This window comes from Falco naumanni, chromosome 3, assembly GCF_017639655.2.
Source record: "Falco naumanni isolate bFalNau1 chromosome 3, bFalNau1.pat, whole genome shotgun sequence".
NCBI classification, from domain to species: Eukaryota; Metazoa; Chordata; class Aves; order Falconiformes; family Falconidae; genus Falco; species Falco naumanni.
The window spans coordinates 18,140,158-18,165,375 of NC_054056.1; the positions used below are offsets into that span (position 1 = coordinate 18,140,158).

The window sequence follows — 25,218 nt, forward strand, 5'->3', positions numbered from 1 at the left end:
CCATAACCCTTCAGACCCCTCCCGCAGGCCACCCCCCAAGAAAACACCCATCTGCTCCGAAAACAAACCCGAGAAACAACCCCACCAAAAACCAAACCAACCAACAAACAAGCTCTATATTTTAGATTTTTCTGTAATGGTCGGCATCAGAGACATGTCTTCTTGTAGCGTCTACAAATGGCACTCTGGCCCGGCACGGAACACGCCCGCCAGAGTGCAATGCCGGTGATGAAGAGCGCGATCAAAGTTTGGCTTGGGAAGGAAAGAGGTTTATTTCTGGCGGGGGGGGGAGCAGCTGCCGTCACCTGCTCTGTGGCTGAGCTGCGAGCCCGACTTCACAGGAAGCTGTGAATTTCTCTGTAAGTACCTGCAGGGCGAGGGTCGGGAGGATGGGGCCGCGCTCTGCTCCACGGCGGCACAAGGGGCGCCGGGCACACGCCGCAGCACAGGGAGCTCCTTCTGAACGTGAGGGGGAAATTCCGTGTTTGGAGGGTGCCGGAGCGCTGCAGCGGGCTGCCCGCAGAGCTGCTTCTCCGCCCGGCCGAGCCCCTCAGCACCCTGCCCGAGAACAGCTGCTTTAGCGGGGGGGGTTGGACGAGCCGATGGCCAGCGCTGCCCCGCAGCCCGGCCGCGCCGCCCTTCTCCTCAGCGGCGCGGAGGACACGGCGGTTCCGGGCGGGACCCTCCCCCCCGCAAGGCGCGCGCGGGCCCGCCGGGGCCCGCCTGGCCGCGGCGCCGCCTCCCTCGGCCGGCGCGGAGCAGGCGAAGGGCGTGGGCAGCCCCGGCCGGGGTCCTGCCGCCTGCGGCCCCGCCCCGCCACCGGGCGCCATTTTCTTGCGCTGCGCGGGAAGGGCTGGGCCCGGCTCCCGCAGCCCGCGGGCGGCAGCGGGCCGTTTGGGCTTGGTGCAGCGGCACGGCACGGCACGGCACGGCACGGCACGGCACGGCACGGCACGGCAGTGAGGGTGTAGTCGGCCTGGCCTGGCCTGGCCTGGCCTGGCCTGGCCTGGCCGCGTGGGGTCCGGGGGGACGCTTGTTGGGGGGGAAGGCGGCAGCGGGGATGGGCCCCGGGGAGACGTTTCGCCTCAGAAAGGTCTGTGTCCAGAGAGGCCCTCGCCGAATTCCCGAATTGGCACGGGCACCTCCCGATCCGGCACCACAACTGACTGGGTTTTTTGGGTGGTTTTTAAAGGTGACGCCGCGTATGGCTGCGATAGGAAAACCTGGTGCCCCGAGCACGTTACTTTGGAGGAACACGTGGCCTCCCTTGCCTGCAGTCGGGATGAGGAGACGGAGGTATGTGGAGTGTTGGCTTGTTGCCGCACAGCGGTGCTTTTCTGAAGAGGTCTAATCTTCTTTTCCTTGTCGAGAGTTAGGGGCTGCTTTTTCCTGAGAACTCTACCGCGCTGTTCAACAAAATTCTTTATTTGGTGTGCGCTTTTGCCCCGAGGAAAATCTGATTTATTCACCATGGCTGTCTCCATTGTGGAATAAAGCTCTCGTTATTTGCGGGTTTTTTTTTACTCTCTCTTTTCTCTTTTCACATGTAAACTGTAGTGAAAAACAGTGCTGAAAAGGCTCTGGTGCTTCCCAACAGTGGCTGGGTTGCCTGCATACCATCTCTAGCGCCGTCTCCAGGAGCATGTTGATGGTGCTACAAAGAAATGAGGTAGCGTCCCGCTTCAGGAAGAAAGCGTGTTGGGTTTGAAACCTGCAGGTAGGCCAGAAGGTGGTTGCTGCCTTGGGTCAGTGATGAGTGTTGGCATGTATTATCTGATCTAGAGTTGATGTCTATCACCACTTTAGCTCTAGAATTACTCTGAGACCCGGGGAAGTCCAGTTCCCTTAAGCTGCAACCTTGGAGCTTTTCCAAGCAGTGGAATGAAATGCCTGTCAGAGGCTGTAACCCAGCGTGAGGAGAAGGGGACACGGTTTGAGTTTTCTTCCATTTATGTGTTAGGGAGGTATAGTTTTTAGCTTAATAACTGTCTGCTACCAGGAGACATGTTCATGTTAACTGTCTGCAGCTCTGGGTACCACATTAGCAAATACTGATGTATTTGTTATGTTATTTCTGAAATGCAGTTACAGCTCAACTGCCGGAGTGCGATACCTGATGTGGCATAGAAGGGGATGTGTTTTATTAATTTTTTGGTTTTTGTAAGGAGAAAATGCTCGCATGAGTTTGACCTGCAAGTGACATTGTTTCACAGTTTGTGGCCAGGTTGCACTGCAGATGTTGACTTGGGGTATGAATTCCTCCAAGTTTGCTTTAGGGGAGCTCTGTTGGTCTAGATGTGCTGAGCAATCCTTCTGTTGCCTGCGTAGCTGTTTTGGTTTGGCTCCCAGGTGTGAGTATGCAAAAGAAAACATGCAAGTGTAGTCGGCCTTGCTCTAAACCCAGAACGGTTTTGACTTCTTCCCGGATTATCTGAGAGCCCTCTGAATGTTTCAGGCAGGCCAAGAGGTGTGCCCCAGCATTTGTGAGAGTCCACAGCTCTGCAGTTCTCTTGGAGGGCGCTACGTGTAAAGTTTTTAGGTCGTGGAGCTCTTTGCAAGTCAGATTAATGGAGTTTCTTTGGATATATGTCTGAACGTGTAGGCCAGCTGAAAGGGGTTTGTTTGCTTTCATGTGCAGTAAACACAGGTCACTTGAGTTACGATGTATACTTGTCAGTTACTGAGGGTCCATCCGTGGGATGGCAAAGGAAACAATACAGGGGCACTTTTTAGTTTGTTTTTTTGTTGTTCGCTGTAAAACCTGGGTGGGGCTTAGCATCTTGTCCCATCTTTTCAATGGTGATTGGAAAGTATTTGTTTAAAAAAAATAGTTTTCATTCCCTCTCCAGCCCACCACTGAGACGCCAAGTTCACTTTTTGCCGTTTTGCTCCTGTGCCATCTCCTGCATATTTATGTAAGGCCACCGGTGCTGTTATACTGGCACACAGGCTCCTGCTGCAGGCACCGGAGAGCCTGCCTCACCTGGTGAGGAAGGATCCATCTTTGTAGTCGGCAACAGGCCAGACTGCCAGTGTGCACAGCAGGGTCTGTGTGCGTAACCCAGAGTGTGTTACAGCCACATAGTGCACAAGGGAGTGAGGTGAAGAGCCTAGGAGGCTGCGTCTCCTGAGAGCTGTGACACACCCACGGGTTATCTTAGGCGGAGGACAGCCAAGCCATTGTCCTTCCTTGTCCCTCTGGCCTGCTACCCATCACTGTTTATTTTTTCTTTCTCTGTTGCTCTGCCTTGGTCCTGTCACTCTCTTCCGTGCCTCGTTTCTCTTACAATACAGTTGTCAATCTCTGTTCTGCTCTCTGTTTTCCATCCTCCCCCTAACTTTCAGTCTGTGCGTCTCCATACCACTGCCTGTCCCACTGTTCTTCACTGTACCCCCCTGCCCAGCTCGCTGTCCCATTATTCCCTGGTCCTGCTCCCTGTCCGTTTTTCCCTGTCCTGCAGCCCAGGGCTGGTTTTCCTTTCTCCTTCTCTTTGTCCCGATCTCTGTCTCTCTCCCATCACACGGCACCCACCCCACCCCCAATCCCTCTGCCTTCATCCCTGTCTTTTTCTCTCCCTCCCTCCTTCCTTGTTCCTCTGATTTGATTTCTCTCTCAATCCATCTCTTCTGCTCCCTGGTCATAATTTTCTCTCTCTTTCCCTCTGTCCTACTCGCGCAGGGAGCGTGCGAGGGAGTGAAGGTATATGTCTAGGAAACTTCATCTCGTGAGAACTGTAAGACACCCACGTATCCTCTTTGGCGAGGGACAGCCAAGCGACGGGCGTTACGGAAGCGAAGGGAGGGGAGGAGGAGGAATAACTGTCTGAACAGTCAAATTCTCCTGGTGGCACTGAGAGTGGGAGCTGCGGTGAGTCCTGGGCCCTTGGGGCCCTGTCTCCCTCCTTATGCATCACAATCCCCGCCTGCCTCTCCTTGACTCCCTCTTCCCCTCGCTGCTGCAACTGTTTTTTGATTTTTTTTATTTTATTTTTTTTTTGCTCCCTTGCACCTTCTTTCTCCATCCATCTTGCTCTGAGAGGCTTCTTGTCCCCATCTTTTAGGTCGTTCCTCTCTCCTGTAGCCTGTGTCTCCACCCCTGCAACACCTTCTCTATCTCTCTCTTGACTGCAGGCCACCCTCCTTGCATTCTTTAGCCTCTGTCCTGTAGCCTGTTGGCATTTTTGCTGTCTCTCACTCTCTCTGTCTGGCTCCCTGTCTGTTTTGTTAAGTCTTGTGGCTGTATTTTTCTTTCCCCACCTTGGTTTGTCTGGCTCTCCATCCCTTCTCTGCCATGTCGCCTCTTGCTTCTTTCCTTTCTCCCTCCCTCCCTGTCTGTCTGTCCCCAGTTCTGAACTCTACTTGCCTGCCTGGTATCGTGCTGCAGGTTTTGTCTATTTCCATCTCTCTCTGCCCAAGTCCCTGTCTGTAACCTTTATTTCCTCCCTCTGCATGGAAGCTTGTCAGGACTTTTCCCTTCCCCAGTCTCTCTGCCCTATTCCCTGTTGTTGTTCTTAATTCCTCCCTCTCTGGGCCATTACCCATCACCCTTTGTCTTTTTTTCTGGACTCAAGATGCTGAGTTGTGAAATTCTCCCCTCTCTGCCTTGTTGCCTGTCACTTTTGAAGTTTTCTTTGTCTGCCCCTCTTTTGGGCTCCCTCCCTCTGTACCCTGTGGCCTGTTGCGTTCTCCCTCTTATTTCTCATTCTCTCCCTTGGGCTCCCTGACCCTCTTTGTTTGTTCCTCTGTCTCTGCCACCTGGATGTTGCTGTACTTCCTGCGAGTGTCGCGCTGGGTCTGGCTCCTCGTCCCTGTCTCTTGCTTCCTCCCTCTCATCGCTGTAGCCCATTGCTATCACTTTCTTTCGCTGTCTCTGTTTGGCTCTGGCTCCCTGATGTTTCCTTCCTTCCTCCCTCCCTCCCTCCATCTGCCCCGTTGCCCTTGGCTATTTTTTACTTGCTCCGTCTCTTCCTGCCTGGCTCCAGCTCCCTATTTTTTTCACTGCTCTTTCTCTGTCCTGTAGCCCATCAGTATTTTTTTCTTTCTCTGGCTCTCTTTGGCTCCCTGTCCCTGTTGTTCAGGGTCGTCCTTCTGGGCCTTGTAGCATGTCACGGTTTGGTTTTCTTTCTCTGCCTCTCCTTTCCCAGCTCCCCATCCCTCCCTCGCTTGCAATCCCCCAGCTTTTCTCTGTCTTGCCCCTCTTTACTGCTGTTTGCTAATTGCTCCCTCTCTGTTGCATAGCCCATCGCTTCTTTTTACTCTCTCATCTCTCTGTGTCCCTCTTGCTGCCCACGTTCTCAAATTCTTCCTCTCTGCCCTGTACCCCATTGCACCGTTGCGATTATTGTTTTCTTCTGTCCGTCTCTATCCAGCTCTTTGTCACTGTCTTTTAATTCCTCCCGCTGCCCCCTGTAGCCTTTCCGGACTTTGTCCTTGGTCTAGCTCCCTCTCCAGGTTTTAATTCCACATTCTCTGTCCTGGAGCACCACACTATTTATTTGTCTTTCTCCCTCCATCTCTGTCCAGCTCCCTGCCACTGTTTTCTTCCCTTTTCATCTTGGAGCCCATGGCTGGCGCTTTTTTTTTTCCTTTCTCTGTGGCTTTGTCCGGCTTCCAGTCTGTGTTCTTTAATTCCTCCCTCTTCCTAGTAACCTGCTACTATTTTTTCCCTGTTCTACATCATGTGTTGTCTGGTCTCCTGTCCCTGTTTTTCACTTCCTCCCTCTCTGCCCTGTGGCCTGTGTGGTCTTTTGCCTTTCTCCACCTGTCTCTGGCCAGCACTCTTTTGCTATCATTCTTTCCTCCCTCTCCAACCTGTAGGCTGTGCTTTTGTCCTTCCTCCATCTCCCTGTCTCTTTCTTCTTATGGTGTCTTTCCTCCATCCTCTGCCTAGCTTTGTATCTCCGTACAGCTGCCTGTCCCGCTGTTCCTCGCCGTATCCCCCCTGCCCAGCCCAGCTCGCTGTGCTGTTATTCCCCTGTGTGGCGTTCCCAGGCCTCTTTTCCCTGTCCTGCAGCCCAGGACTGGTTTTCCCTTTCCCATTCTCGTTGTCCTGAATACCTGGCAATTGTGATGGGCTGTGTGTGGCGGGGGGCTTAAAGCACGTTAAAAAATGTGAATGTGAGGGGTTGAAATAAAGACAAAACCCCTCTCATTTTTGTATATGATGACAAGATACTTGTTAATATAAAAAGAAAAGGACGTTAAACCAAAAGCCTGTATGTATGACATTGTCTATTAAGTCTCCTGTCTCATGTAGTAGGGCAGGCCCTGCGCTGTGGCTGCCAGGCCAAGCCCTGTGGCGCGCTCTGCCATGCCGGTGCTGCAGCTCAGGTGTTGCACACGGGAGGTGGTGCCTCCTGCTCCATGCCGCTGGCCTTGGTAAGGCCTATGTGACCCCGAGCTGCCTGTGAGGTGGTGCCACCGCGACCACTGCTGCCTCCGGGTAAGGAGCCACCACTGCTGTGCCAAGAGTGCGTGTCCAGCGGGTGCTCAGCGCACAGTGTCTGAAGCTGCAGTTGCCACTGTAGCCCCAGGGCAAATGCTACCCGCCAGGTGCCATGGCCCTGACCATAGCCACAAGCTCCCCTTCTGGAGACCCTGGGGGTGTGGAACGGCCCCGCCCCTTCATGGTGCAAGCCCTGCCCCTAGCTACCAGCCCTGTCTATGGCTGCCACCTGGGAATGGTGTGGCTCTGCCCCTAGGGATAAGACACGCCCCTGGGTGAGAGCCCCCGTGCTCGCTGCTGCCCCCTGGCAGGTCGTCATTGCAGCCCCGGCCAGCGGGGATGAGGCAAACAGCGTGGGCAGCCCCAGCCCAACGCCGTATTGTGCTGTGGAGGGTGGCAGAGGCAGGTGCTGCTGCTGCTGCTGCCCGGTGCTGAGAGGGCCCAGCCCTACGGGCTTCTGCAGGCATGGGGCGGCACAGGGGCTTGGAGCTTGTTCCAGTGATGCTGTTGACGTGGCAGTGAGGGTGAACCTGCCTGAGACTGGCCTGGCAGCGGGAGGCCCCCCATGAATCATCGAGGGGAGCTGGGAAAGCAATCGGGGCAGGGGGCCAGGGAGATTTTCCGGATTGAGGGGGGGGGGTGGGGGTGGGGGATGTGGAAGGGGTGGCCCCTGGGTATTTGTCTTGAGGGGGGCTGGGAGATGTCTGGGGGTGTCGAGGAAGCATCTGGAGCAGGAGGAGGGGTTGGGGTGTTCCCCAAGTAGGTGCTGGGGGGGCTCAAGCAGATGTTTATGGGGGGTGTGGGGGTGCTTGGGAGTGATAGCCCCGGGTGGCCAATTGTACAGCATCCCCTCAGGGGAGGTTTGGCCCCACAAAGGGTCAGTGACAGCTGTGGGTGGCCAATCAGAGGTGGCGTCCCCTCAGGGGAGGGTGGGCCTGAAACAGGGTCAGAGTGACAGCTGTGGGTGGCCAATCAGAGGTGGCGTCCCCTCAGGGGAGGGTGGGCCTGAAACGGGGTCAAGTGACAGCCGTGGGTGGCCAATCAGAGGCGGCGTCCCCTCAGGGGAGGGTGGGCCTGAAACGGGGTCGGAGTGACAGCTGTGGGTGGCCAATCAGAGGCGGCGTCCCCTCAGGGGAGGGTGGGCCTGAAACGGGGTCAGAGTGACTGCTGTGGGTGGCCAATCAGAGGCGGCATCCCCTCGGGGAGGGTGGGCCTGAAACGGGGTCGGAGTGACAGCTGTGGGTGGCCAATCAGAGGCGGCGTCCACTCAGGGGAGGGTGGGCCTGAAACGGGGTCAGAGTGACAGCTGTGGGTGGCCAATCAGAGGCGGCGTCTCCTCAGGGGAGGGTGGGCCTGAAACGGGGTCAGAGTGACAGCTGTGGGTGGCCAATCAGAGGCGGAGTCCCCTCAGGGGAGGGTGGGCCTGAAACGGGGTCAGAGTGACTGCTGTGGGTGGCCAATCAGAGGCGGCGTCCCCTCAGGGGAGGGTGGGCCTGAAATGGGGTCAGAGTGACAGCTGTGGGTGGCCAATCAGAGGCGGCGTCCCCTCAGGGGAGGGTGGGCCTGAAACGGGGTCAGAGTGACAGCTGTGGGTGGCCAATCAGAGGCGGCGTCCCCTCAGGGGAGGGTGGGGGCTTCTGCAGTGATGAGCTTCGTTTGGATGTCCAGTGCATTGATTGCTCTTCTGCCTTGCAGGGGAAACTGGCTGTGGGGAAAGCAGTAGGGTTTCTCTTGTCCCTCTATGAGCTGGGATGGAGGATTTGAGTCTGCATAGCATACTGTCCTGATTTAACCCTGCTGGTCATTGAGTACCATGCAGCCCGTTGCTCACTGCCCCCTCACCCTGAGGGGCGGAGAGGAGAGCTGCAAAGGAATGTGAGACTTGAGGGTTGAGATAAGAAAATAAATAAGAATAAAATCCAGAGGGAAAAGAAGAAGGGAACACGTGGTGCACAATGCAGCTGTCTGCTGACTGATGCCCAGCCAGTCCCCGAGCAATGGCCTGCCTGCCTGGGCCAACCCCCCAGGTGTATATATATATGTATATATTTTATATATATATATATATATATATATATATATACCTTCATGGCATCCCATGGTATGGAATAACTTTGGCTAGTTCAGGCCAGCTGACCTGGCTGTGCCTCCTCCCAATTCCTTGTGGCCCTCTGGCCTTTTTGCTAACGAGGCTTGAGGAATTGAGAAGTCTCACATCAAAGCCAAACCACAGCACTGTACCACCTCCTAATGGGATAATTAACTCCATCCCAGCTGAAACCAGGACAGTATCCACCCCTTATTCCATACCATTTACGTCACGCTACATTTTCCAATACATCATCATTGTTGCCTCTCCTGTCTTTTATGTAAACGCACAGATATCATTCTCTTAGTCTACAGGCCATCCCTCTAAAATCGTTTTTTAAAGTTTTTCTGAGTGTGTCCTACTAGACAGGTACTGAGGGGCTCTGCAACTGCTTGGATAACACCAGAGAAGGCATTCCTGTTTCCCATGCCCTTGGTGTTGAGAAAGATATGAGACCACACCGTTCCACAGCCTCAAACCCCTGCGAGCTTACCCTGTCACCCAGCCCACCCGCTGCTGCCTGCACAGGGAAACTCTTCTGCTCACGGCCAGGTCAGGGCACACAAGCCCCAAAGAGCTGTGTATCTCAGTGGTAGAGCTGAAGGAGTAAATCGATGGCTGTCCATTAGCAGCCTAGTCCTGGTTTCACCCAGCTGAAGCTTTGCACTTGTCTTTCCTGAAGAATCCTAGAAGAATCAGGCCACAGGGCTTTGCCTGCTTATCACAAAACCCTTTCAACACATCTAACGTACCAGCAGACCCATGGCCGACAACAGCAAAACCTCCAGAATCCTGCATAGCACTTGAATAGTTAAATCTATTTCAGCACAAAACCCCCTATCTCCTCATTCCAAGTAGGTGTTGGTGTCTTACCCTGGTGGGTTTTTTTGGGTTTTTTTGTTTTTGTTTTGTTTTTAAAAAAAAGTTGTGTAAATAAGAGCTTCTATAAAGCTGGTTTAGAGAGTTTGCACTCTGGATAACTCCACTGAGAGCAAGGTAAAAGAGCCCTGACAGGTCAGGATTGGGTTCATTGCTTTTTTCCCTCAAACAGCTGAAGTTTCAAGGAGGTGTCCCAGGAATCTGAACAGAGGTGTGGCTGTAAGCCTGATGTCTTGGGGATCTTCAGCTCTTGTCTACCATTGGCATGAGATACTTATCTGCTCACCGCGGGGCTCTGGTGCCTTGCTCTAAAATACAGAGCCCAGGACCACCAGAGCCAGACTGTGGTGGGCAGGAGAGGTGACCCAAGCCTCATCCCACCTGCCAACTCTCACATTCCTGGTTAAGCACACCTTTCTCTCACCTTTGTGAAACAGGCCCATTAGTTAACTGCAGCTTTATTCATCTTTACAAACCTCTGCAGCTAACTGGCAGCTAGCTGATTTCACTGCCCTTTGCAGCCACTAAATTAATTGTTTATTTATAAATACCTTTTCAAGCTTCACAGGCAGTGCTGGCAGGCAGCCATCACAGCTCCAAAGCCAGGTGCATGGTCTGAAAATGGAGGGGGGAGGCCCTGTGAGAGGTTCCTGCAAGGGGTCCCTGTGAGGGGATCCTGCGAGGAAATCCTGTGAGATTTCTTAAGGCAAAAAAAAAACCCGAACCCACAACCATTTCTTAAGGCAAAAACCCCAGATCCACTTATGGGACTTCATGCCATTTTCCTTCACATCTACCAAAACAAAACCAATTGCCATACCGTAGCAGAGTTTATGCTTCCCTTCCTAGGCCGTTTCTCCAAATCATCTGAGGTATACAAGGGCCACCAGTGATGACAAGTGTCTGTCCACTTTTTCTGTGTGAAAGGGTCACCCTCAATCTTGCTCCCGTGTCTTAATAGACACCCGGAAGGAGAACGTTGAAGAACATTCACTCCAGTAGAATGTCCAGATCCCATGCCACAAAGTTTCAAAAGCTCATACATCCAATAGCTAAACAAAACCTGACAAACAAAACTGAACAGAGGCAAAATCCAGCAAATAAAATCCAAGAGAGGTGCAGATTAGCAATAGCTACTATCCGGGTTCTGCGCATCCCCGACTATAGCATATGGATTACAAAAGTTGCACTTCAAATAGCCCGGTGGGACCCTAACCCACAATGCGGTACGACATCTTTGTAAGCAACCTCAGCATTAATGACCAATGTCGCCATTATCCCAAAGAGCAGCATTTCCCTTCCGCCTTGCTCTGGGGAAAGGGCTCTGGCCCATCTCTCAAGAGGCATACATCCCCACTGGGGGAGCCTGACTGGGGCTCTGGCCTCTGCTGTCAGGAAGCCCAAGCAATGGCCCCGAGCGTGCCAAGCTTGCGCTCGGCACATGAGTACTTCCGCGGTACTCACATCTTGCAGTCGTGGCACCCCAGCCGCTGATGTAGCAGTTTTTCAGCTGCGAGACTCTCAGCGAGGCATCGGGCACGCAGGCAAGCTGAACGTAGGCGTTGCACTGCACAGGCTGGTCCAGCTCCAGCAAGGCAATGTCGTTGCTCTGCGTGATGTTACTGTAGCCTTGGTGAAGGAGCAGCCGCTTGATGTTGCGCACCTGGGCCTCAGGGCCCAGCTGAGTCAGCCGGGTGGCACCGATCACCACGCACCACATGGTGATGTAGCTGGAAGGCAAATGGGGAGAGGACTCAGAGGGAGCACAGCCACGTGCTGCAGCAGCCCAGCAGTTGCCCTGCCTTCCGCTTGCCGAGGGAGAGAGGAGAGCAGCGCTCGGGAGGGTGTGACTGGCCTCGCGTGCCTCAGGCTCAAGGAGCACCCAGGCCCTGGGCAACCTGCGAGGAAACAGGGCAGGAGTAGCCCGTGCTGCTGTGCACGGGGCAAGCGCTAGTGTTGTGGGGCTATGCACGTTCCCGGCGACGCCTTACCTGGCCTCGATGAAGCAGTGGGCTGCTGTCAGGACCCACTGTGCGCTGATGAGGGAGCCTCCGCAGGTATGACCCGTGCCCGCTTGCCAGGGGTTCTGGATGCTGACGATCCAGGGCCAGGCCCCTGCCTGGGCATCTGTGCCACCCACGACGCGCGACATGCCATACGGAAAAGCCGTGGGCCGGAGCCCGCAGGTCCCTCTGTAAAGAGAAACTCCTTAGTGTCCTGCTGGATGGCTGGCGCCCCTACGGCTCACGGTCAGCCGTCTTCCCAAAAGACGTTATCCCAAAGAGCTGTCACGGAGACTCACCCAGCCAGCGAATCGCAGGGCCTCCCCACAAATACTCTGGCGTGTGCTTGGAGTCCTCACGATCCCTGTGGTCTGTCGAGGTTCTGGAAAGCGGGTCCCATCTGGGTCACCAGATTCTCTTCCCAACAATCATAAGCGGGAAAACTCTCCCAGGCAAAGGAGAGTTTGGAAAGCTGACAGCAGGTTAATGCTGCTCTGGGCGCATGGGGGATTGTTCCTCCTAACATGCACACCCGGTTCTCGAGGGTCCACATTATATACCAGGAAGTGTTTGCATATGCAGAGGACATTGCATCTACCTTGTCCTTTACGTGGGGGGATTTCTGCTGTCAGGCCCGGTAGAGCTGAATGAGGGGGGGCACCTGGGAGGCTGGTCCTATCCCAGCCTGAGGGATGTGGCAGCTGCTCTTCCCATGCTTCTCTTGCTGCATTCCAAAGAGCCAGAGACACAAAGGCACACAGACACTGGCACAATGCATGTGAAGGGCAAACCAGATTGACAGGAAAAGGATTGCATGTCTGCCAGTGAAACAGCAGCACACGTTTGCTCCTGAGATACAAAAAACCACAGCGTGTTCACATATGCCTCACATGACAGGATGGAAATGAAGTCTGTGGCATATGTGGGGCTCGAAGGCAAGCTCCTTCCCCAAATCCTCAGCGCAACCCTTGGGTCTTTCTAGACGCGTCTGTCCTGGGTCATGAGAGTCCAGTTTCAGGGTCGCTTGTGGCTCATCCACAAGCGCAGCGGGATCCCACCAGGAGCTGGCCAAAGACATTCTGTGTTTCCAGCTCCTTTCCCCAAGCCCTCCAGGGCGTGATGACCTGTGTTCCCTTCCTCCAGTGCAGCCTCCCCCTCCTCCCTGAGCAGGCCCACTTTCAGCCCTTTGCAGGGACTCTTTCCCTTTGTGCCCGCCTTGTCTGCCTGCAGCCTGCCTCGCTTGGCAGGTGCCAGGCGTGGAAGTCCTTGCCTCGCACAGGAGACTGACTTGAGCTGAAGCCTGGTTTGCTGTGAGCACCGAAACATTTTATTTCAAGCATGTGGTCAGCCTCATCAGGTGTGTGCCTCCCGAGGCACGGGCGCAGGGCAGAGCAGCCCTTTGACGCTGAGGTGGCCTTTGCATCGGCAGGCATTGCCCCAAAGGAAACGGTGGTGGCACACTGCAGCCTGCCCTGCCTGCTGTTTGTCCTGCTGCTCACACCGTTTTTCCCCTTAGGTACTGCAGGAGCTCCTGCAGCCGGCTAAAGAAGTCCAGCAGCTTCTGGACTGGAAATGGGCAGGAGCCGCCCCACTGTGCTGCTGTGGGCCTTGGCCTCGCAACGGGGCTTGACGTGGTGACAAAATGACTCCAAGCACGTGCTGTTGGAGTAGCCCTCACTGCTGGGCGCAGGCCCATCTGTAGCAGGATCCAGTCGTAGAAGTGCTGAGTGGAGGTGTAGACTCCGGGCTGCCTGGCTCTGGCACAGCCTCTCCCCCAGCTGGTGACACCAACAAGCCAGAAGTAGTCTGCATTGCTGTCTTGGCAGACGAGAGGCCCACCGCTGTCCCCCTGCAGAGGAGGAGAGAGGACAAAGGGGTTGCTGGGTGGCCACCATCAGCACGGGGGTTGGCTCCTTCTCTCTGACGGCACCTGCCGGAGCTGTGTTCCCTGCAGAGCGAGGCTGTGTCGAGCGAGCCTTGCCTGGGAAGGGGTGGTGGGCTTGTAAGGTGGGGCTGGCTCTCCTCACTGCACGGTGATGGTGGGTGTGTGGGAGAGAGCTGTGGCAGGCTTGGGATGGTGAGCCATGGTCTGCCGAGAACAGGAGGGCTTTCTGGGCAGAGTGCCATGCCTCTGGGACAAGAGGGGCACTGGGCAGGGGCCTGCCAATGGGGAAGGGCGTATAAGCCCCCCCGGCGGTGGGGACCTGAAGTGGGAGGGGCACTGGCCAGGCCAAGCACGTGCCGGGCCATGTTGTCGTAGTTGCGTGTGGCGGGGCTGCCTGTGCTACGGGGCTTGGCTCGTAACACGCTCCTACCTGGCAGGTGTCAATGCCGCCCTGCGGATAGCCAGCACAGACGTTGTGCGTGTGGATGGCCCCTCTGTACCACCGGCTGCTGTTACAGACGTTGACATCAATGAGGCGGACCTGGGCCTCCTGCAGCACATCCGTTGATCGTCCAGCTGTGAGCACAGGAAGGAATTAGCAAGCAGCAGCTCACTGGCACTTCTCCTCCCCTGCCTGGCGGAATCCCTTGCCTCGCCCGCGCTTGGCTTTGCATCCTGAGAGGCGTTATAGAGGCATTTCCCTTCCGCCTTGCTCTGCGGAAAGGGCTCAGGCCCATCTCTCCAGAGGCATACGTCCCCGCAGCCTGACTTGGGCTCTGGCCTCTGCTGTCAGGAAGCCCAAGCAATGGCCCCGAGCGTGCCAAGCTTGCGCTCGGCACACGAGTACTTCCGCGGTACTCACATCTTGCAGTCGTGGCACCCCAGCCGCTGATGTAGCAGTTTTTCAGCTGCGAGACTCTCAGCGAGGCATCGGGCACGCAGGCAAGCTGAACGTAGGCGTTGCACTGCACAGGCTGGTCCAGCTCCAGCAAGGCAATGTCGTTCCTCTGCGTGATGTTACTGTAGCCTTGGTGAAGGAGCAGCCGCTTGATGTTGCGCACCTGGGCCTCAGGGCCCAGCTGAGTCAGCCGGGTGGCACCGATCACCACGCGCCACATGGTGATGTAGCTGGAAGGCAAATGGGGAGAGGACTCAGAGGGAGCACAGCCACGTGCTGCAGCAGCCCAGCAGTTGCCCTGCCTTCCGCTTGCCGAGGGAGAGAGGAGAGCAGCGCTCGGGAGGGTGTGACTGGCCTCGCGTGCCTCAGGCTCAAGGAGCACCCAGGCCCTGGGCAACCTGCGAGGAAACAGGGGCAGGAGTAGCCCGTGCTGCTGTGCACGGGGCAAGCGCTAGTGTTGTGGGGCTATGCGCGTTCCCGGCGACGCCTTACCTGGCCTCGATGAAGCAGTGGGCTGCTGTCAGGACCCACTGTGCGCTGATGAGGGAGCCTCCGCAGGTATGACCCGTGCCCGCTTGCCAGGGGTTCTGGATGCTGACGATCCAGGGCCAGGCCCCTGCCTGGGCATCTGTGCCACCCACGACGCGCGACATGCCATATGGAAAAGCCGTGGGCCGGAGCCCGCAGGTCCCTCTGTAAAGAGAAACTCCTTAGTGTCCTGCTGGATGGCTGGCGCCCCTACGGCTCACGGTCAGCCGTCTTCCCAAAAGACGTTATCCCAAAGAGCTGTCACGGAGACTCACCCAGCCAGCGAATCGCAGGGCCTCCCCACAAATACTCTGGCGTGTGCTTGGAGTCCTCACGATCCCTGTGGTCTGTCGAGGTTCTGGAAAGCGGGTCCCATCTGGGTCACCAGATTCTCTTCCCAACAATCATAAGCGGGAAAACTCTCCCAGGCAAAGGAGAGTTTGGAAAGCTGACAGCAGGTTAATGCTGCTCTGGGCGCATGGGGGATTGTTCCTCCTAACATGCACACCCGGTTCTCGAGGGTCCACATTATATACCAGGAAGTGTTTGCATATGCAGAGGACATTGCATCTACCTTGTCCTTTACGTGGGGGGATTTCTGCTGTCAGGCCCGGTAGAGCTGAATGAGGGGGGCACCTGGGAGGCTGGTCCTATCCCAGCCTGAGGGATGTGGCAGCTGCTCTTCCCATGCTTCTCTTGCTGCATTCCAAAGAGCCAGAGACACAAAGGCACACAGACACTGGCACAATGCATGTGAAGGGCAAACCAGATTGACAGGAAAAGGATTGCATGTCTGCCAGTGAAACAGCAGCACACGTTTGCTCCTGAGATACAAAAAACCACAGCGTGTTCACATATGCCTCACATGACAGGATGGAAATGAAGTCTGTGGCATATGTGGGGCTCGAAGGCAAGCTCCTTCCCCAAATCCTCAGCGCAACCCTTGGGTCTTTCTAGACGCGTCTGTCCTGGGTCATGAGAGTCCAGTTTCAGGGTCACTTGTGGCTCATCCACAAGCGCAGCGGGATCCCACCAGGAGCTGGCCAAAGACGTTCTGTGTTTCCAGCTCCTTTCCCCAAGCCCTCCAGGGCGTGATGACCTGTGTTCCCTTCCTCCAGTGCAGCCTCCCCCTCCTCCCTGAGCAGGCCCACTTTCAGCCCTTTGCAGGGACTCTTTCCCTTTGTGCCCGCCTTGTCTGCCTGCAGCCTGCCTCGCTTGGCAGGTGCCGGGCGTGGAAGTCCTTGCCTCGCACAGGAGACTGACTTGAGCTGAAGCCTGGTTTGCTGTGAGCACCGAAACATTTTATTTCAAGCATGTGGTCAGCCTCATCAGGTGTGTGCCTCCCGAGGCACGGGCGCAGGGCAGAGCAGCCCTTTGACGCTGAGGTGGCCTTTGCATCGGCAGGCATTGCCCCAAAGGAAACGGTGGTGGCACACTGCAGCCTGCCCTGCCTGCTGTTTGTCCTGCTGCTCACACCGTTTTTCCCCTTAGGTACTGCAGGAGCTCCTGCAGCCGGCTAAAGAAGTCCAGCAGCTTCTGGACTGGAAATGGGCAGGAGCCGCCCCACTGTGCTGCTGTGGGCCTTGGCCTCGCAACGGGGCTTGACGTGGTGACAAAATGACTCCAAGCACGTGCTGTTGGAGTAGCCCTCACTGCTGGGCGCAGGCCCATCTGTAGCAGGATCCAGTCGTAGAAGTGCTGAGTGGAGGTGTAGACTCCGGGCTGCCTGGCTCTGGCACAGCCTCTCCCCCAGCTGGTGACACCAACAAGCCAGAAGTAGTCTGCACTGCTGTCTTGGCAGACGAGAGGCCCACCGCTGTCCCCCTGCAGAGGAGGAGAGAGGACAAAGGGGTTGCTGGGTGGCCACCATCAGCACGGGGGTTGGCTCCTTCTCTCTGACGGCACCTGCCGGAGCTGTGTTCCCTGCAGAGCGAGGCTGTGTCGAGCGAGCCTTGCCTGGGAAGGGGTGGTGGGCTTGTAAGGTGGGGCTGGCTCTCCTCACTGCACGGTGATGGTGGGTGTGTGGAAGAGAGCTGTGGCAGGCTTGGGATGGTGAGCCATGGTCTGCCGAGAACACTAGGAGGGCTTTCTGGGCAGAGTGCCGTGCCTCTGGGACAAGAGGGGCACTGGGCAGGGGCCTGCCAATGGGGAAGGGGGTATAAGCCCCCCCGGCGGTGGGGACCTGAAGTGGGAGGGGCACTGGCCAGGCCAAGCACGTGCCGGGCCATGTTGTCGTAGTTGCGTGTGGCGGGGCTGCCTGTGCTACGGGGCTTGGCTCGTAACACGCTCCTACCTGGCAGGTGTCAATGCCGCCCTGCGGATAGCCAGCACAGACGTTGTGCGTGTGGATGGCCCCTCTGTACCACCGGCTGCTGTTACAGACGTTGACATCAATGAGGCGGACCTGGGCCTCCTGCAGCACATCCGTTGATCGTCCAGCTGTGAGCACAGGAAGGAATTAGCAAGCAGCAGCTCACTGACACTTCTCCTCCCCTGCCTGGCGGAATCCCTTGCCTCGCCCGCGCTTGGCTTTGCATCCTGAGAGGCGTTATAGAGGCATTTCCCTTCCGCCTTGCTCTGCGGAAAGGGCTCAGGCCCATCTCTCCAGAGGCATACGTCCCCGCAGCCTGACTTGGGCTCTGGCCTCTGCTGTCAGGAAGCCCAAGCAATGGCCCCGAGCGTGCCAAGCTTGCGCTCGGCACACGAGTACTTCCGCGGTACTCACATCTTGCAGTCGTGGCACCCCAGCCGCTGATGTAGCAGTTTTTCAGCTGCGAGACTCTCAGCGAGGCATCGGGCACGCAGGCAAGCTGAACGTAGGCGTTGCACTGCACAGGCTGGTCCAGCTCCAGCAAGGCAATGTCGTTCCTCTGCGTGATGTTACTGTAGCCTTGGTGAAGGAGCAGCCGCTTGATGTTGCGCACCTGGGCCTCAGGGCCCAGCTGAGTCAGCCGGGTGGCACCGATCACCACGCGCCACATGGTGATGTAGCTGGAAGGCAAATGGGGAGAGGACTCAGAGGGAGCACAGCCACGTGCTGCAGCAGCCCAGCAGTTGCCCTGCCTTCCGCTTGCCGAGGGAGAGAGGAGAGCAGCGCTCGGGAGGGTGTGACTGGCCTCGCGTGCCTCAGGCTCAAGGAGCACCCAGGCCCTGGGCATCCTGCGAGGAAACGGGGCGGGAGTAGCCCGTGCTGCTGCGCACGGGGCAAGCGCTAGTGTTGTGGGGCTATGCGCGTTCCCGGCGACGCCTTACCTGGCCTCGATGAAGCAGTGGGCTGCTGTCAGGACCCACTGTGCGTTGATGAGGGAGCCTCCGTAGGTATGACCCGTGCCCACTTGCCAGGGATTCTGGATGCTGACGATCCAGGGCCAGGCCCCTGCCTGGGCATCTGTGCCACCCACGACGCGCGACATGCCATACGGAAAAGCCGTGGGCCGGAGCCCGCAGGTCCCTCTGTAAAGAGAAACTCCTTAGTGTCCTGCTGGATGGCTGGCACCCCTACGGCTCACGGTCAGCCGTCTTCCCAAAAGACGTTATCCCAAAGAGCTGTCACGGAGACTCACCCAGCCAGCGAATCGCAGGGCCTCCCCACAAATACTCTGGCGTGTGCTTGGAGTCCTCACGATCCCTGTGGTCTGTCGAGGTTCTGGAAAGCGGGTCCCATCTGGGTCACCAGATTCTCTTCCCAACAATCATAAGCGGGAAAACTGTCCCAGGCAAAGGAGAGTTTGGAAAGCTGACAGCAGGTTAATGCTGCTCTGGGCGCATGGGGGATTGTTCCTCCTAACATGCACACCCGGTTCTCGAGGGTCCACATTATATACCAGGAAGTGTTTGCATATGCAGAGGACATTGCATCTACCTTGTCCTTTACGTGGGGGGATTTCTGCTGTCAGGCCCGGTAGAGCTGAATGAGGGGGGCACCTGGGAGGCTGGTCCTATCCCAGCCTGAGGGATGTGGCAGCTGCTCTTCCCATGCTTCTCTTGCTGCATTCCAAAGAGCCAGAGACACAAAGGCACACAGACACTGGCACAATGCATGTGAAGGGCAAACCAGATTGACAGGAAAAGGATTGCATGTCTGCCAGTGAAACAGCAGCACACGTTTGCTCCTGAGATACAAAAAACCACAGCGTGTTCACATATGCCTCACATGACAGGATGGAAATGAAGTCTGTGGCATATGTGGGGCTCGAAGGCAAGCTCCTTCCCCAAATCCTCAGCGCAACCCTTGGGTCTTTCTAGACGCGTCTGTCCTGGGTCATGAGAGTCCAGTTTCAGGGTCACTTGTGGCTCATCCACAAGCGCAGCGGGATCCCACCAGGAGCTGGCCAAAGACGTTCTGTGTTTCCAGCTCCTTTCCCCAAGCCCTCCAGCCCGTGGTGACCTGTGTTCCCTTCCTCCAGTGCAGCCTCCCCCTCCTCGCTGAGCAGGCCCACTTTCAGCCCTTTGCAGGGACTCTTTCCCTTTGTGCCCGCCTTGTCTGCCTGCAGCCTGCCTCGCTTGGCAGGTGCCGGGCGTGGAAGTCCTTGCCTCGCACAGGAGACTGACTTGAGCTGAAGCCTGGTTTGCTGTGAGCACCGAAACATTTTATTTCAAGCATGTGGTCAGCCTCATCAGGTGTGTGCCTCCCGAGGCACGGGCGCAGGGCAGAGCAGCCCTTTGACGCTGAGGTGGCCTTTGCATCGGCAGGCATTGCCCCAAAGGAAACGGTGGTGGCACACTGCAGCCTGCCCTGCCTGCTGTTTGTCCTGCTGCTCACACCGTTTTTCCCCTTAGGTACTGCAGGAGCTCCTGCAGCCGGCTAAAGAAGTCCAGCAGCTTCTGGACTGGAAATGGGCAGGAGCCGCCCCACTGTGCTGCTGTGGGCCTTGGCCTCGCAACGGGGCTTGACGTGGTGACAAAATGACTCCAAGCACGTGCTGTTGGAGTAGCCCTCACTGCTGGGCGCAGGCCCATCTGTAGCAGGATCCAGTCGTAGAAGTGCTGAGTGGAGGTGTAGACTCCGGGCTGCCTGGCTCTGGCACAGCCTCTCCCCCAGCTGGTGACACCAACAAGCCAGAAGTAGTCTGCACTGCTGTCTTGGCAGACGAGAGGCCCACCGCTGTCCCCCTGCAGAGGAGGAGAGAGGACAAAGGGGTTGCTGGGTGGCCACCATCAGCACGGGGGTTGGCTCCTTCTCTCTGACGGCACCTGCCGGAGCTGTGTTCCCTGCAGAGCGAGGCTGTGTCGAGCGAGCCTTGCCTGGGAAGGGGTGGTGGGCTTGTAAGGTGGGGCTGGCTCTCCTCACTGCACGGTGATGGTGGGTGTGTGGAAGAGAGCTGTGGCAGGCTTGGGATGGTGAGCCATGGTCTGCCGAGAACACTAGGAGGGCTTTCTGGGCAGAGTGCCGTGCCTCTGGGACAAGAGGGGCACTGGGCAGGGGCCTGCCAATGGGGAAGGGGGTATAAGCCCCCCCGGCGGTGGGGACCTGAAGTGGGAGGGGCACTGGCCAGGCCAAGCACGTGCCGGGCCATGTTGTCGTAGTTGCGTGTGGCGGGGCTGCCTGTGCTACGGGGCTTGGCTCGTAACACGCTCCTACCTGGCAGGTGTCAATGCCGCCCTGCGGATAGCCAGCACAGACGTTGTGCGTGTGGATGGCCCCTCTGTACCACCGGCTGCTGTTACAGACGTTGACATCAATGAGGCGGACCTGGGCCTCCTGCAGCACATCCGTTGATCGTCCAGCTGTGAGCACAGGAAGGAATTAGCAAGCAGCAGCTCACTGACACTTCTCCTCCCCTGCCTGGCGGAATCCCTTGCCTCGCCCGCGCTTGGCTTTGCATCCTGAGAGGCGTTATAGAGGCATTTCCCTTCCGCCTTGCTCTGGGGAAAGGGCTCAGGCCCATCTCTCCAGAGGCATACGTCCCCGCAGCCTGACTTGGGCTCTGGCCTCTGCTGTCAGGAAGCCCAAGCAATGGCCCCGAGCGTGCCAAGCTTGCGCTCGGCACACGAGTACTTCCGCGGTACTCACATCTTGCAGTCGTGGCACCCCAGCCGCTGATGTAGCAGTTTTTCAGCTGCGAGACTCTCAGCGAGGCATCGGGCACGCAGGCAAGCTGAACGTAGGCGTTGCACTGCACAGGCTGGTCCAGCTCCAGCAAGGCAATGTCGTTCCTCTGCGTGATGTTACTGTAGCCTTGGTGAAGGAGCAGCCGCTTGATGTTGCGCACCTGGGCCTCAGGGCCCAGCTGAGTCAGCCGGGTGGCACCGATCACCACGCGCCACATGGTGATGTAGCTGGAAGGCAAATGGGGAGAGGACTCAGAGGGAGCACAGCCACGTGCTGCAGCAGCCCAGCAGTTGCCCTGCCTTCCGCTTGCCGAGGGAGAGAGGAGAGCAGCGCTCGGGAGGGTGTGACTGGCCTCGCGTGCCTCAGGCTCAAGGAGCACCCAGGCCCTGGGCATCCTGCGAGGAAACGGGGCGGGAGTAGCCCGTGCTGCTGCGCACGGGGCAAGCGCTAGTGTTGTGGGGCTATGCGCGTTCCCGGCGACGCCTTACCTGGCCTCGATGAAGCAGTGGGCTGCTGTCAGGACCCACTGTGCGTTGATGAGGGAGCCTCCGTAGGTATGACCCGTGCCCACTTGCCAGGGATTCTGGATGCTGACGATCCAGGGCCAGGCCCCTGCCTGGGCATCTGTGCCACCCACGACGCGCGACATGCCATACGGAAAAGCCGTGGGCCGGAGCCCGCAGGTCCCTCTGTAAAGAGAAACTCCTTAGTGTCCTGCTGGATGGCTGGCGCCCCTACGGCTCACGGTCAGCCGTCTTCCCAAAAGACGTTATCCCAAAGAGCTGTCACGGAGACTCACCCAGCCAGCGAATCGCAGGGCCTCCCCACAAATACTCTGGCGTGTGCTTGGAGTCCTCACGATCCCTGTGGTCTGTCGAGGTTCTGGAAAGCGGGTCCCATCTGGGTCACCAGATTCTCTTCCCAACAATCATAAGCGGGAAAACTCTCCCAGGCAAAGGAGAGTTTGGAAAGCTGACAGCAGGTTAATGCTGCTCTGGGCGCATGGGGGATTGTTCCTCCTAACATGCACACCCGGTTCTCGAGGGTCCACATTATATACCAGGAAGTGTTTGCATATGCAGAGGACATTGCATCTACCTTGTCCTTTACGTGGGGGGATTTCTGCTGTCAGGCCCGGTAGAGCTGAATGAGGGGGGCACCTGGGAGGCTGGTCCTATCCCAGCCTGAGGGATGTGGCAGCTGCTCTTCCCATGCTTCTCTTGCTGCATTCCAAAGAGCCAGAGACACAAAGGCACACAGACACTGGCACAATGCATGTGAAGGGCAAACCAGATTGACAGGAAAAGGATTGCATGTCTGCCAGTGAAACAGCAGCACACGTTTGCTCCTGAGATACAAAAAACCACAGCGTGTTCACATATGCCTCACATGACAGGATGGAAATGAAGTCTGTGGCATATGTGGGGCTCGAAGGCAAGCTCCTTCCCCAAATCCTCAGCGCAACCCTTGGGTCTTTCTAGACGCGTCTGTCCTGGGTCATGAGAGTCCAGTTTCAGGGTCACTTGTGGCTCATCCACAAGCGCAGCGGGATCCCACCAGGAGCTGGCCAAAGACGTTCTGTGTTTCCAGCTCCTTTCCCCAAGCCCTCCAGGGCGTGATGACCTGTGTTCCCTTCCTCCAGTGCAGCCTCCCCCTCCTCCCTGAGCAGGCCCACTTTCAGCCCTTTGCAGGGACTCTTTCCCTTTGTGCCCGCCTTGTCTGCCTGCAGCCTGCCTCGCTTGGCAGGTGCCGGGCGTGGAAGTCCTTGCCTCGCACAGGAGACTGACTTGAGCTGAAGCCTGGTTTGCTGTGAGCACCGAAACATTTTATTTCAAGCATGTGGTCAGCCTCATCAGGTGTGTGCCTCCCGAGGCACGGGCGCAGGGCAGAGCAGCCCTTTGACGCTGAGGTGGCCTTTGCATCGGCAGGCATTGCCCCAAAGGAAACGGTGGTGGCACACTGCAGCCTGCCCTGCGTGCCGTTTGTCCTGCTGCTCACACCGTTTTTCCCCTTAGGTACTGCAGGAGCTCCTGCAGCCGGCTAAAGAAGTCCAGCAGCTTCTGGACTGGAAATGGGCAGGAGCCGCCCCACTGTGCTGCTGTGGGCCTTGGCCTCGCAACGGGGCTTGACGTGGTGACAAAATGACTCCAAGCACGTGCTGTTGGAGTAGCCCTCACTGCTGGGCGCAGGCCCATCTGTAGCAGGATCCAGTCGTAGAAGTGCTGAGTGGAGGTGTAGACTCCGGGCTGCCTGGCTCTGGCACAGCCTCTCCCCCAGCTGGTGACACCAACAAGCCAGAAGTAGTCTGCACTGCTGTCTTGGCAGACGAGAGGCCCACCGCTGTCCCCCCTGCAGAGGAGGAGAGAGGACAAAGGGGTTGCTGGGTGGCCACCATCAGCACGGGGGTTGGCTCCTTCTCTCTGACGGCACCTGCCGGAGCTGTGTTCCCTGCAGAGCGAGGCTGTGTCGAGCGAGCCTTGCCTGGGAAGGGGTGGTGGGCTTGTAAGGTGGGGCTGGCTCTCCTCACTGCACGGTGATGGTGGGTGTGTGGAAGAGAGCTGTGGCAGGCTTGGGATGGTGAGCCATGGTCTGCCGAGAACACTAGGAGGGCTTTCTGGGCAGAGTGCCGTGCCTCTGGGACAAGAGGGGCACTGGGCAGGGGCCTGCCAATGGGGAAGGGGGTATAAGCCCCCCCGGCGGTGGGGACCTGAAGTGGGAGGGGCACTGGCCAGGCCAAGCACGTGCCGGGCCATGTTGTCGTAGTTGCGTGTGGCGGGGCTGCCTGTGCTACGGGGCTTGGCTCGTAACACGCTCCTACCTGGCAGGTGTCAATGCCGCCCTGCGGATAGCCAGCACAGACGTTGTGCGTGTGGATGGCCCCTCTGTACCACCGGCTGCTGTTACAGACGTTGACATCAATGAGGCGGACCTGGGCCTCCTGCAGCACATCCGTTGATCGTCCAGCTGTGAGCACAGGAAGGAATTAGCAAGCAGCAGCTCACTGACACTTCTCCTCCCCTGCCTGGCGGAATCCCTTGCCTCGCCCGCGCTTGGCTTTGCATCCTGAGAGGCGTTATAGAGGCATTTCCCTTCCGCCTTGCTCTGCGGAAAGGGCTCAGGCCCATCTCTCCAGAGGCATACGTCCCCGCAGCCTGACTTGGGCTCTGGCCTCTGCTGTCAGGAAGCCCAAGCAATGGCCCCGAGCGTGCCAAGCTTGCGCTCGGCACACGAGTACTTCCGCGGTACTCACATCTTGCAGTCGTGGCACCCCAGCCGCTGATGTAGCAGTTTTTCAGCTGCGAGACTCTCAGCGAGGCATCGGGCACGCAGGCAAGCTGAACGTAGGCGTTGCACTGCACAGGCTGGTCCAGCTCCAGCAAGGCAATGTCGTTCCTCTGCGTGATGTTACTGTAGCCTTGGTGAAGGAGCAGCCGCTTGATGTTGCGCACCTGGGCCTCAGGGCCCAGCTGAGTCAGCCGGGTGGCACCGATCACCACGCGCCACATGGTGATGTAGCTGGAAGGCAAATGGGGAGAGGACTCAGAGGGAGCACAGCCACGTGCTGCAGCAGCCCAGCAGTTGCCCTGCCTTCCGCTTGCCGAGGGAGAGAGGAGAGCAGCGCTCGGGAGGGTGTGACTGGCCTCGCGTGCCTCAGGCTCAAGGAGCACCCAGGCCCTGGGCATCCTGCGAGGAAACGGGGCGGGAGTAGCCCGTGCTGCTGCGCACGGGGGCAAGCGCTAGTGTTGTGGGGCTATGCGCGTTCCCGGCGACGCCTTACCTGGCCTCGATGAAGCAGTGGGCTGCTGTCAGGACCCACTGTGCGTTGATGAGGGAGCCTCCGTAGGTATGACCCGTGCCCACTTGCCAGGGATTCTGGATGCTGACGATCCAGGGCCAGGCCCCTGCCTGGGCATCTGTGCCACCCACGACGCGCGACATGCCATACGGAAAAGCCGTGGGCCGGAGCCCGCAGGTCCCTCTGTAAAGAGAAACTCCTTAGTGTCCTGCTGGATGGCTGGCGCCCCTACGGCTCACGGTCAGCCGTCTTCCCAAAAGACGTTATCCCAAAGAGCTGTCACGGAGACTCACCCAGCCAGCGAATCGCAGGGCCTCCCCACAAATACTCTGGCGTGTGCTTGGAGTCCTCACGATCCCTGTGGTCTGTCGAGGTTCTGGAAAGCGGGTCCCATCTGGGTCACCAGATTCTCTTCCCAACAATCATAAGCGGGAAAACTCTCCCAGGCAAAGGAGAGTTTGGAAAGCTGACAGCAGGTTAATGCTGCTCTGGGCGCATGGGGGATTGTTCCTCCTAACATGCACACCCGGTTCTCGAGGGTCCACATTATATACCAGGAAGTGTTTGCATATGCAGAGGACATTGCATCTACCTTGTCCTTTACGTGGGGGGATTTCTGCTGTCAGGCCCGGTAGAGCTGAAT

The 25,218-nt window shown here is 57.6% G+C and overlaps 4 protein-coding genes and 1 non-coding gene across 7 annotated transcripts; 1 reads left to right on the forward strand and 4 right to left on the reverse strand.

Moving 5' to 3' along the window:
- The first annotated feature begins 1,744 nt into the window (after positions 1–1,744).
- LOC121085927 lies at positions 1,745–1,829 on the forward strand. The gene has a single exon (XR_005827240.1). It is a non-coding gene; the product is annotated as a small nucleolar RNA SNORD45 (small nucleolar RNA).
- An 11,082-nt stretch (positions 1,830–12,911) lies between these two features.
- Positions 12,912–14,957, reverse strand: LOC121084365 (acrosin-like). The gene is made up of 4 exons (XM_040585726.1): positions 14,692–14,957; positions 14,164–14,429; positions 13,732–13,877; positions 12,912–13,265 (listed from the first exon to the last, which is right to left on the reverse strand). The coding sequence occupies exons 1-4, from the start codon at positions 14,850–14,852 to the stop codon at positions 12,912–12,914; spliced, it is 927 nt and encodes a 308-aa protein (XP_040441660.1). The 5' UTR covers positions 14,853–14,957.
- A 1,239-nt stretch (positions 14,958–16,196) lies between these two features.
- Positions 16,197–18,214, reverse strand: LOC121085917 (acrosin-like). 2 transcript variants are annotated; one of them, XM_040589028.1, is made up of 4 exons: positions 17,980–18,214; positions 17,453–17,718; positions 17,021–17,166; positions 16,197–16,551 (listed from the first exon to the last, which is right to left on the reverse strand). In XM_040589028.1, the coding sequence occupies exons 1-4, from the start codon at positions 18,138–18,140 to the stop codon at positions 16,198–16,200; spliced, it is 927 nt and encodes a 308-aa protein (XP_040444962.1). In that variant the 5' UTR covers positions 18,141–18,214; the 3' UTR covers position 16,197. The 2 variants fall into 2 exon arrangements, with proteins under 2 accessions (XP_040444962.1, XP_040444961.1); XM_040589027.1 differs by having other exon boundaries at positions 17,453–18,017.
- A 1,270-nt stretch (positions 18,215–19,484) lies between these two features.
- Positions 19,485–21,534, reverse strand: LOC121085910 (acrosin-like). 2 transcript variants are annotated; one of them, XM_040589015.1, is made up of 4 exons: positions 21,268–21,534; positions 20,741–21,006; positions 20,309–20,454; positions 19,485–19,839 (listed from the first exon to the last, which is right to left on the reverse strand). In XM_040589015.1, exons 1-4 carry the CDS (start codon positions 21,426–21,428, stop codon positions 19,486–19,488), a joined length of 927 nt encoding a protein of 308 aa, XP_040444949.1. In that variant the 5' UTR covers positions 21,429–21,534; the 3' UTR covers position 19,485. The 2 variants fall into 2 exon arrangements, with proteins under 2 accessions (XP_040444949.1, XP_040444948.1); XM_040589014.1 differs by having other exon boundaries at positions 20,741–21,305.
- Positions 21,535–22,819: 1,285 nt separating this feature from the next.
- Positions 22,820–24,824, reverse strand: LOC121084366 (acrosin-like). Its single transcript, XM_040585727.1, has 4 exons — positions 24,558–24,824; positions 24,030–24,295; positions 23,598–23,743; positions 22,820–23,056 (listed from the first exon to the last, which is right to left on the reverse strand). The coding sequence occupies exons 1-4, from the start codon at positions 24,716–24,718 to the stop codon at positions 22,820–22,822; spliced, it is 810 nt and encodes a 269-aa protein (XP_040441661.1). The 5' UTR covers positions 24,719–24,824.
- Positions 24,825–25,218: the final 394 nt, after the last annotated feature.

What these genes read in the sequence shown, in the direction of transcription:
- LOC121084366 (XM_040585727.1), bottom strand. Translation starts at nt 24,718, where the DNA reads ATGTCGCGCGTCGTGGGTGGCACAGATGCCCAGGCAGGGGCCTGGCCC. An exon ending in CACTGCTTCATCGAGGCCAG is followed by an intron (nt 24,296 to 24,557) that starts GTAAGGCGTCGC and finishes TTTGCCTTCCAG; the next exon opens with CTACATCACCATGTGGCGCG. An exon ending in GGGTGCCACGACTGCAAGAT is followed by an intron (nt 23,744 to 24,029) that starts GTGAGTACCGCG and finishes CTGTGCTCACAG; the next exon opens with CTGGACGATCAACGGATGTG.
- LOC121084365 (XM_040585726.1), bottom strand. Translation starts at nt 14,852, where the DNA reads ATGTCGCGCGTCGTGGGTGGCACAGATGCCCAGGCAGGGGCCTGGCCC. An exon ending in GGGTGCCACGACTGCAAGAT is followed by an intron (nt 13,878 to 14,163) that starts GTGAGTACCGCG and finishes CTGTGCTCACAG; the next exon opens with CTGGACGATCAACGGATGTG. An exon ending in GCGGCATTGACACCTGCCAG is followed by an intron (nt 13,266 to 13,731) that starts GTAGGAGCGTGT and finishes CCTCCTCTGCAG; the next exon opens with GGGGACAGCGGTGGGCCTCT.
- LOC121085917 (XM_040589027.1), bottom strand. Translation starts at nt 17,885, where the DNA reads ATGCCCAGGGCCTGGGTGCTCCTTGAGCCTGAGGCACGCGAGGCCAGT. An exon ending in GGGTGCCACGACTGCAAGAT is followed by an intron (nt 17,167 to 17,452) that starts GTGAGTACCGCG and finishes CTGTGCTCACAG; the next exon opens with CTGGACGATCAACGGATGTG. An exon ending in GCGGCATTGACACCTGCCAG is followed by an intron (nt 16,552 to 17,020) that starts GTAGGAGCGTGT and finishes CCTCCTCTGCAG; the next exon opens with GGGGACAGCGGTGGGCCTCT.
- LOC121085910 (XM_040589014.1), bottom strand. Translation starts at nt 21,173, where the DNA reads ATGCCCAGGGCCTGGGTGCTCCTTGAGCCTGAGGCACGCGAGGCCAGT. An exon ending in GGGTGCCACGACTGCAAGAT is followed by an intron (nt 20,455 to 20,740) that starts GTGAGTACCGCG and finishes CTGTGCTCACAG; the next exon opens with CTGGACGATCAACGGATGTG. An exon ending in GCGGCATTGACACCTGCCAG is followed by an intron (nt 19,840 to 20,308) that starts GTAGGAGCGTGT and finishes CCTCCTCTGCAG; the next exon opens with GGGGACAGCGGTGGGCCTCT.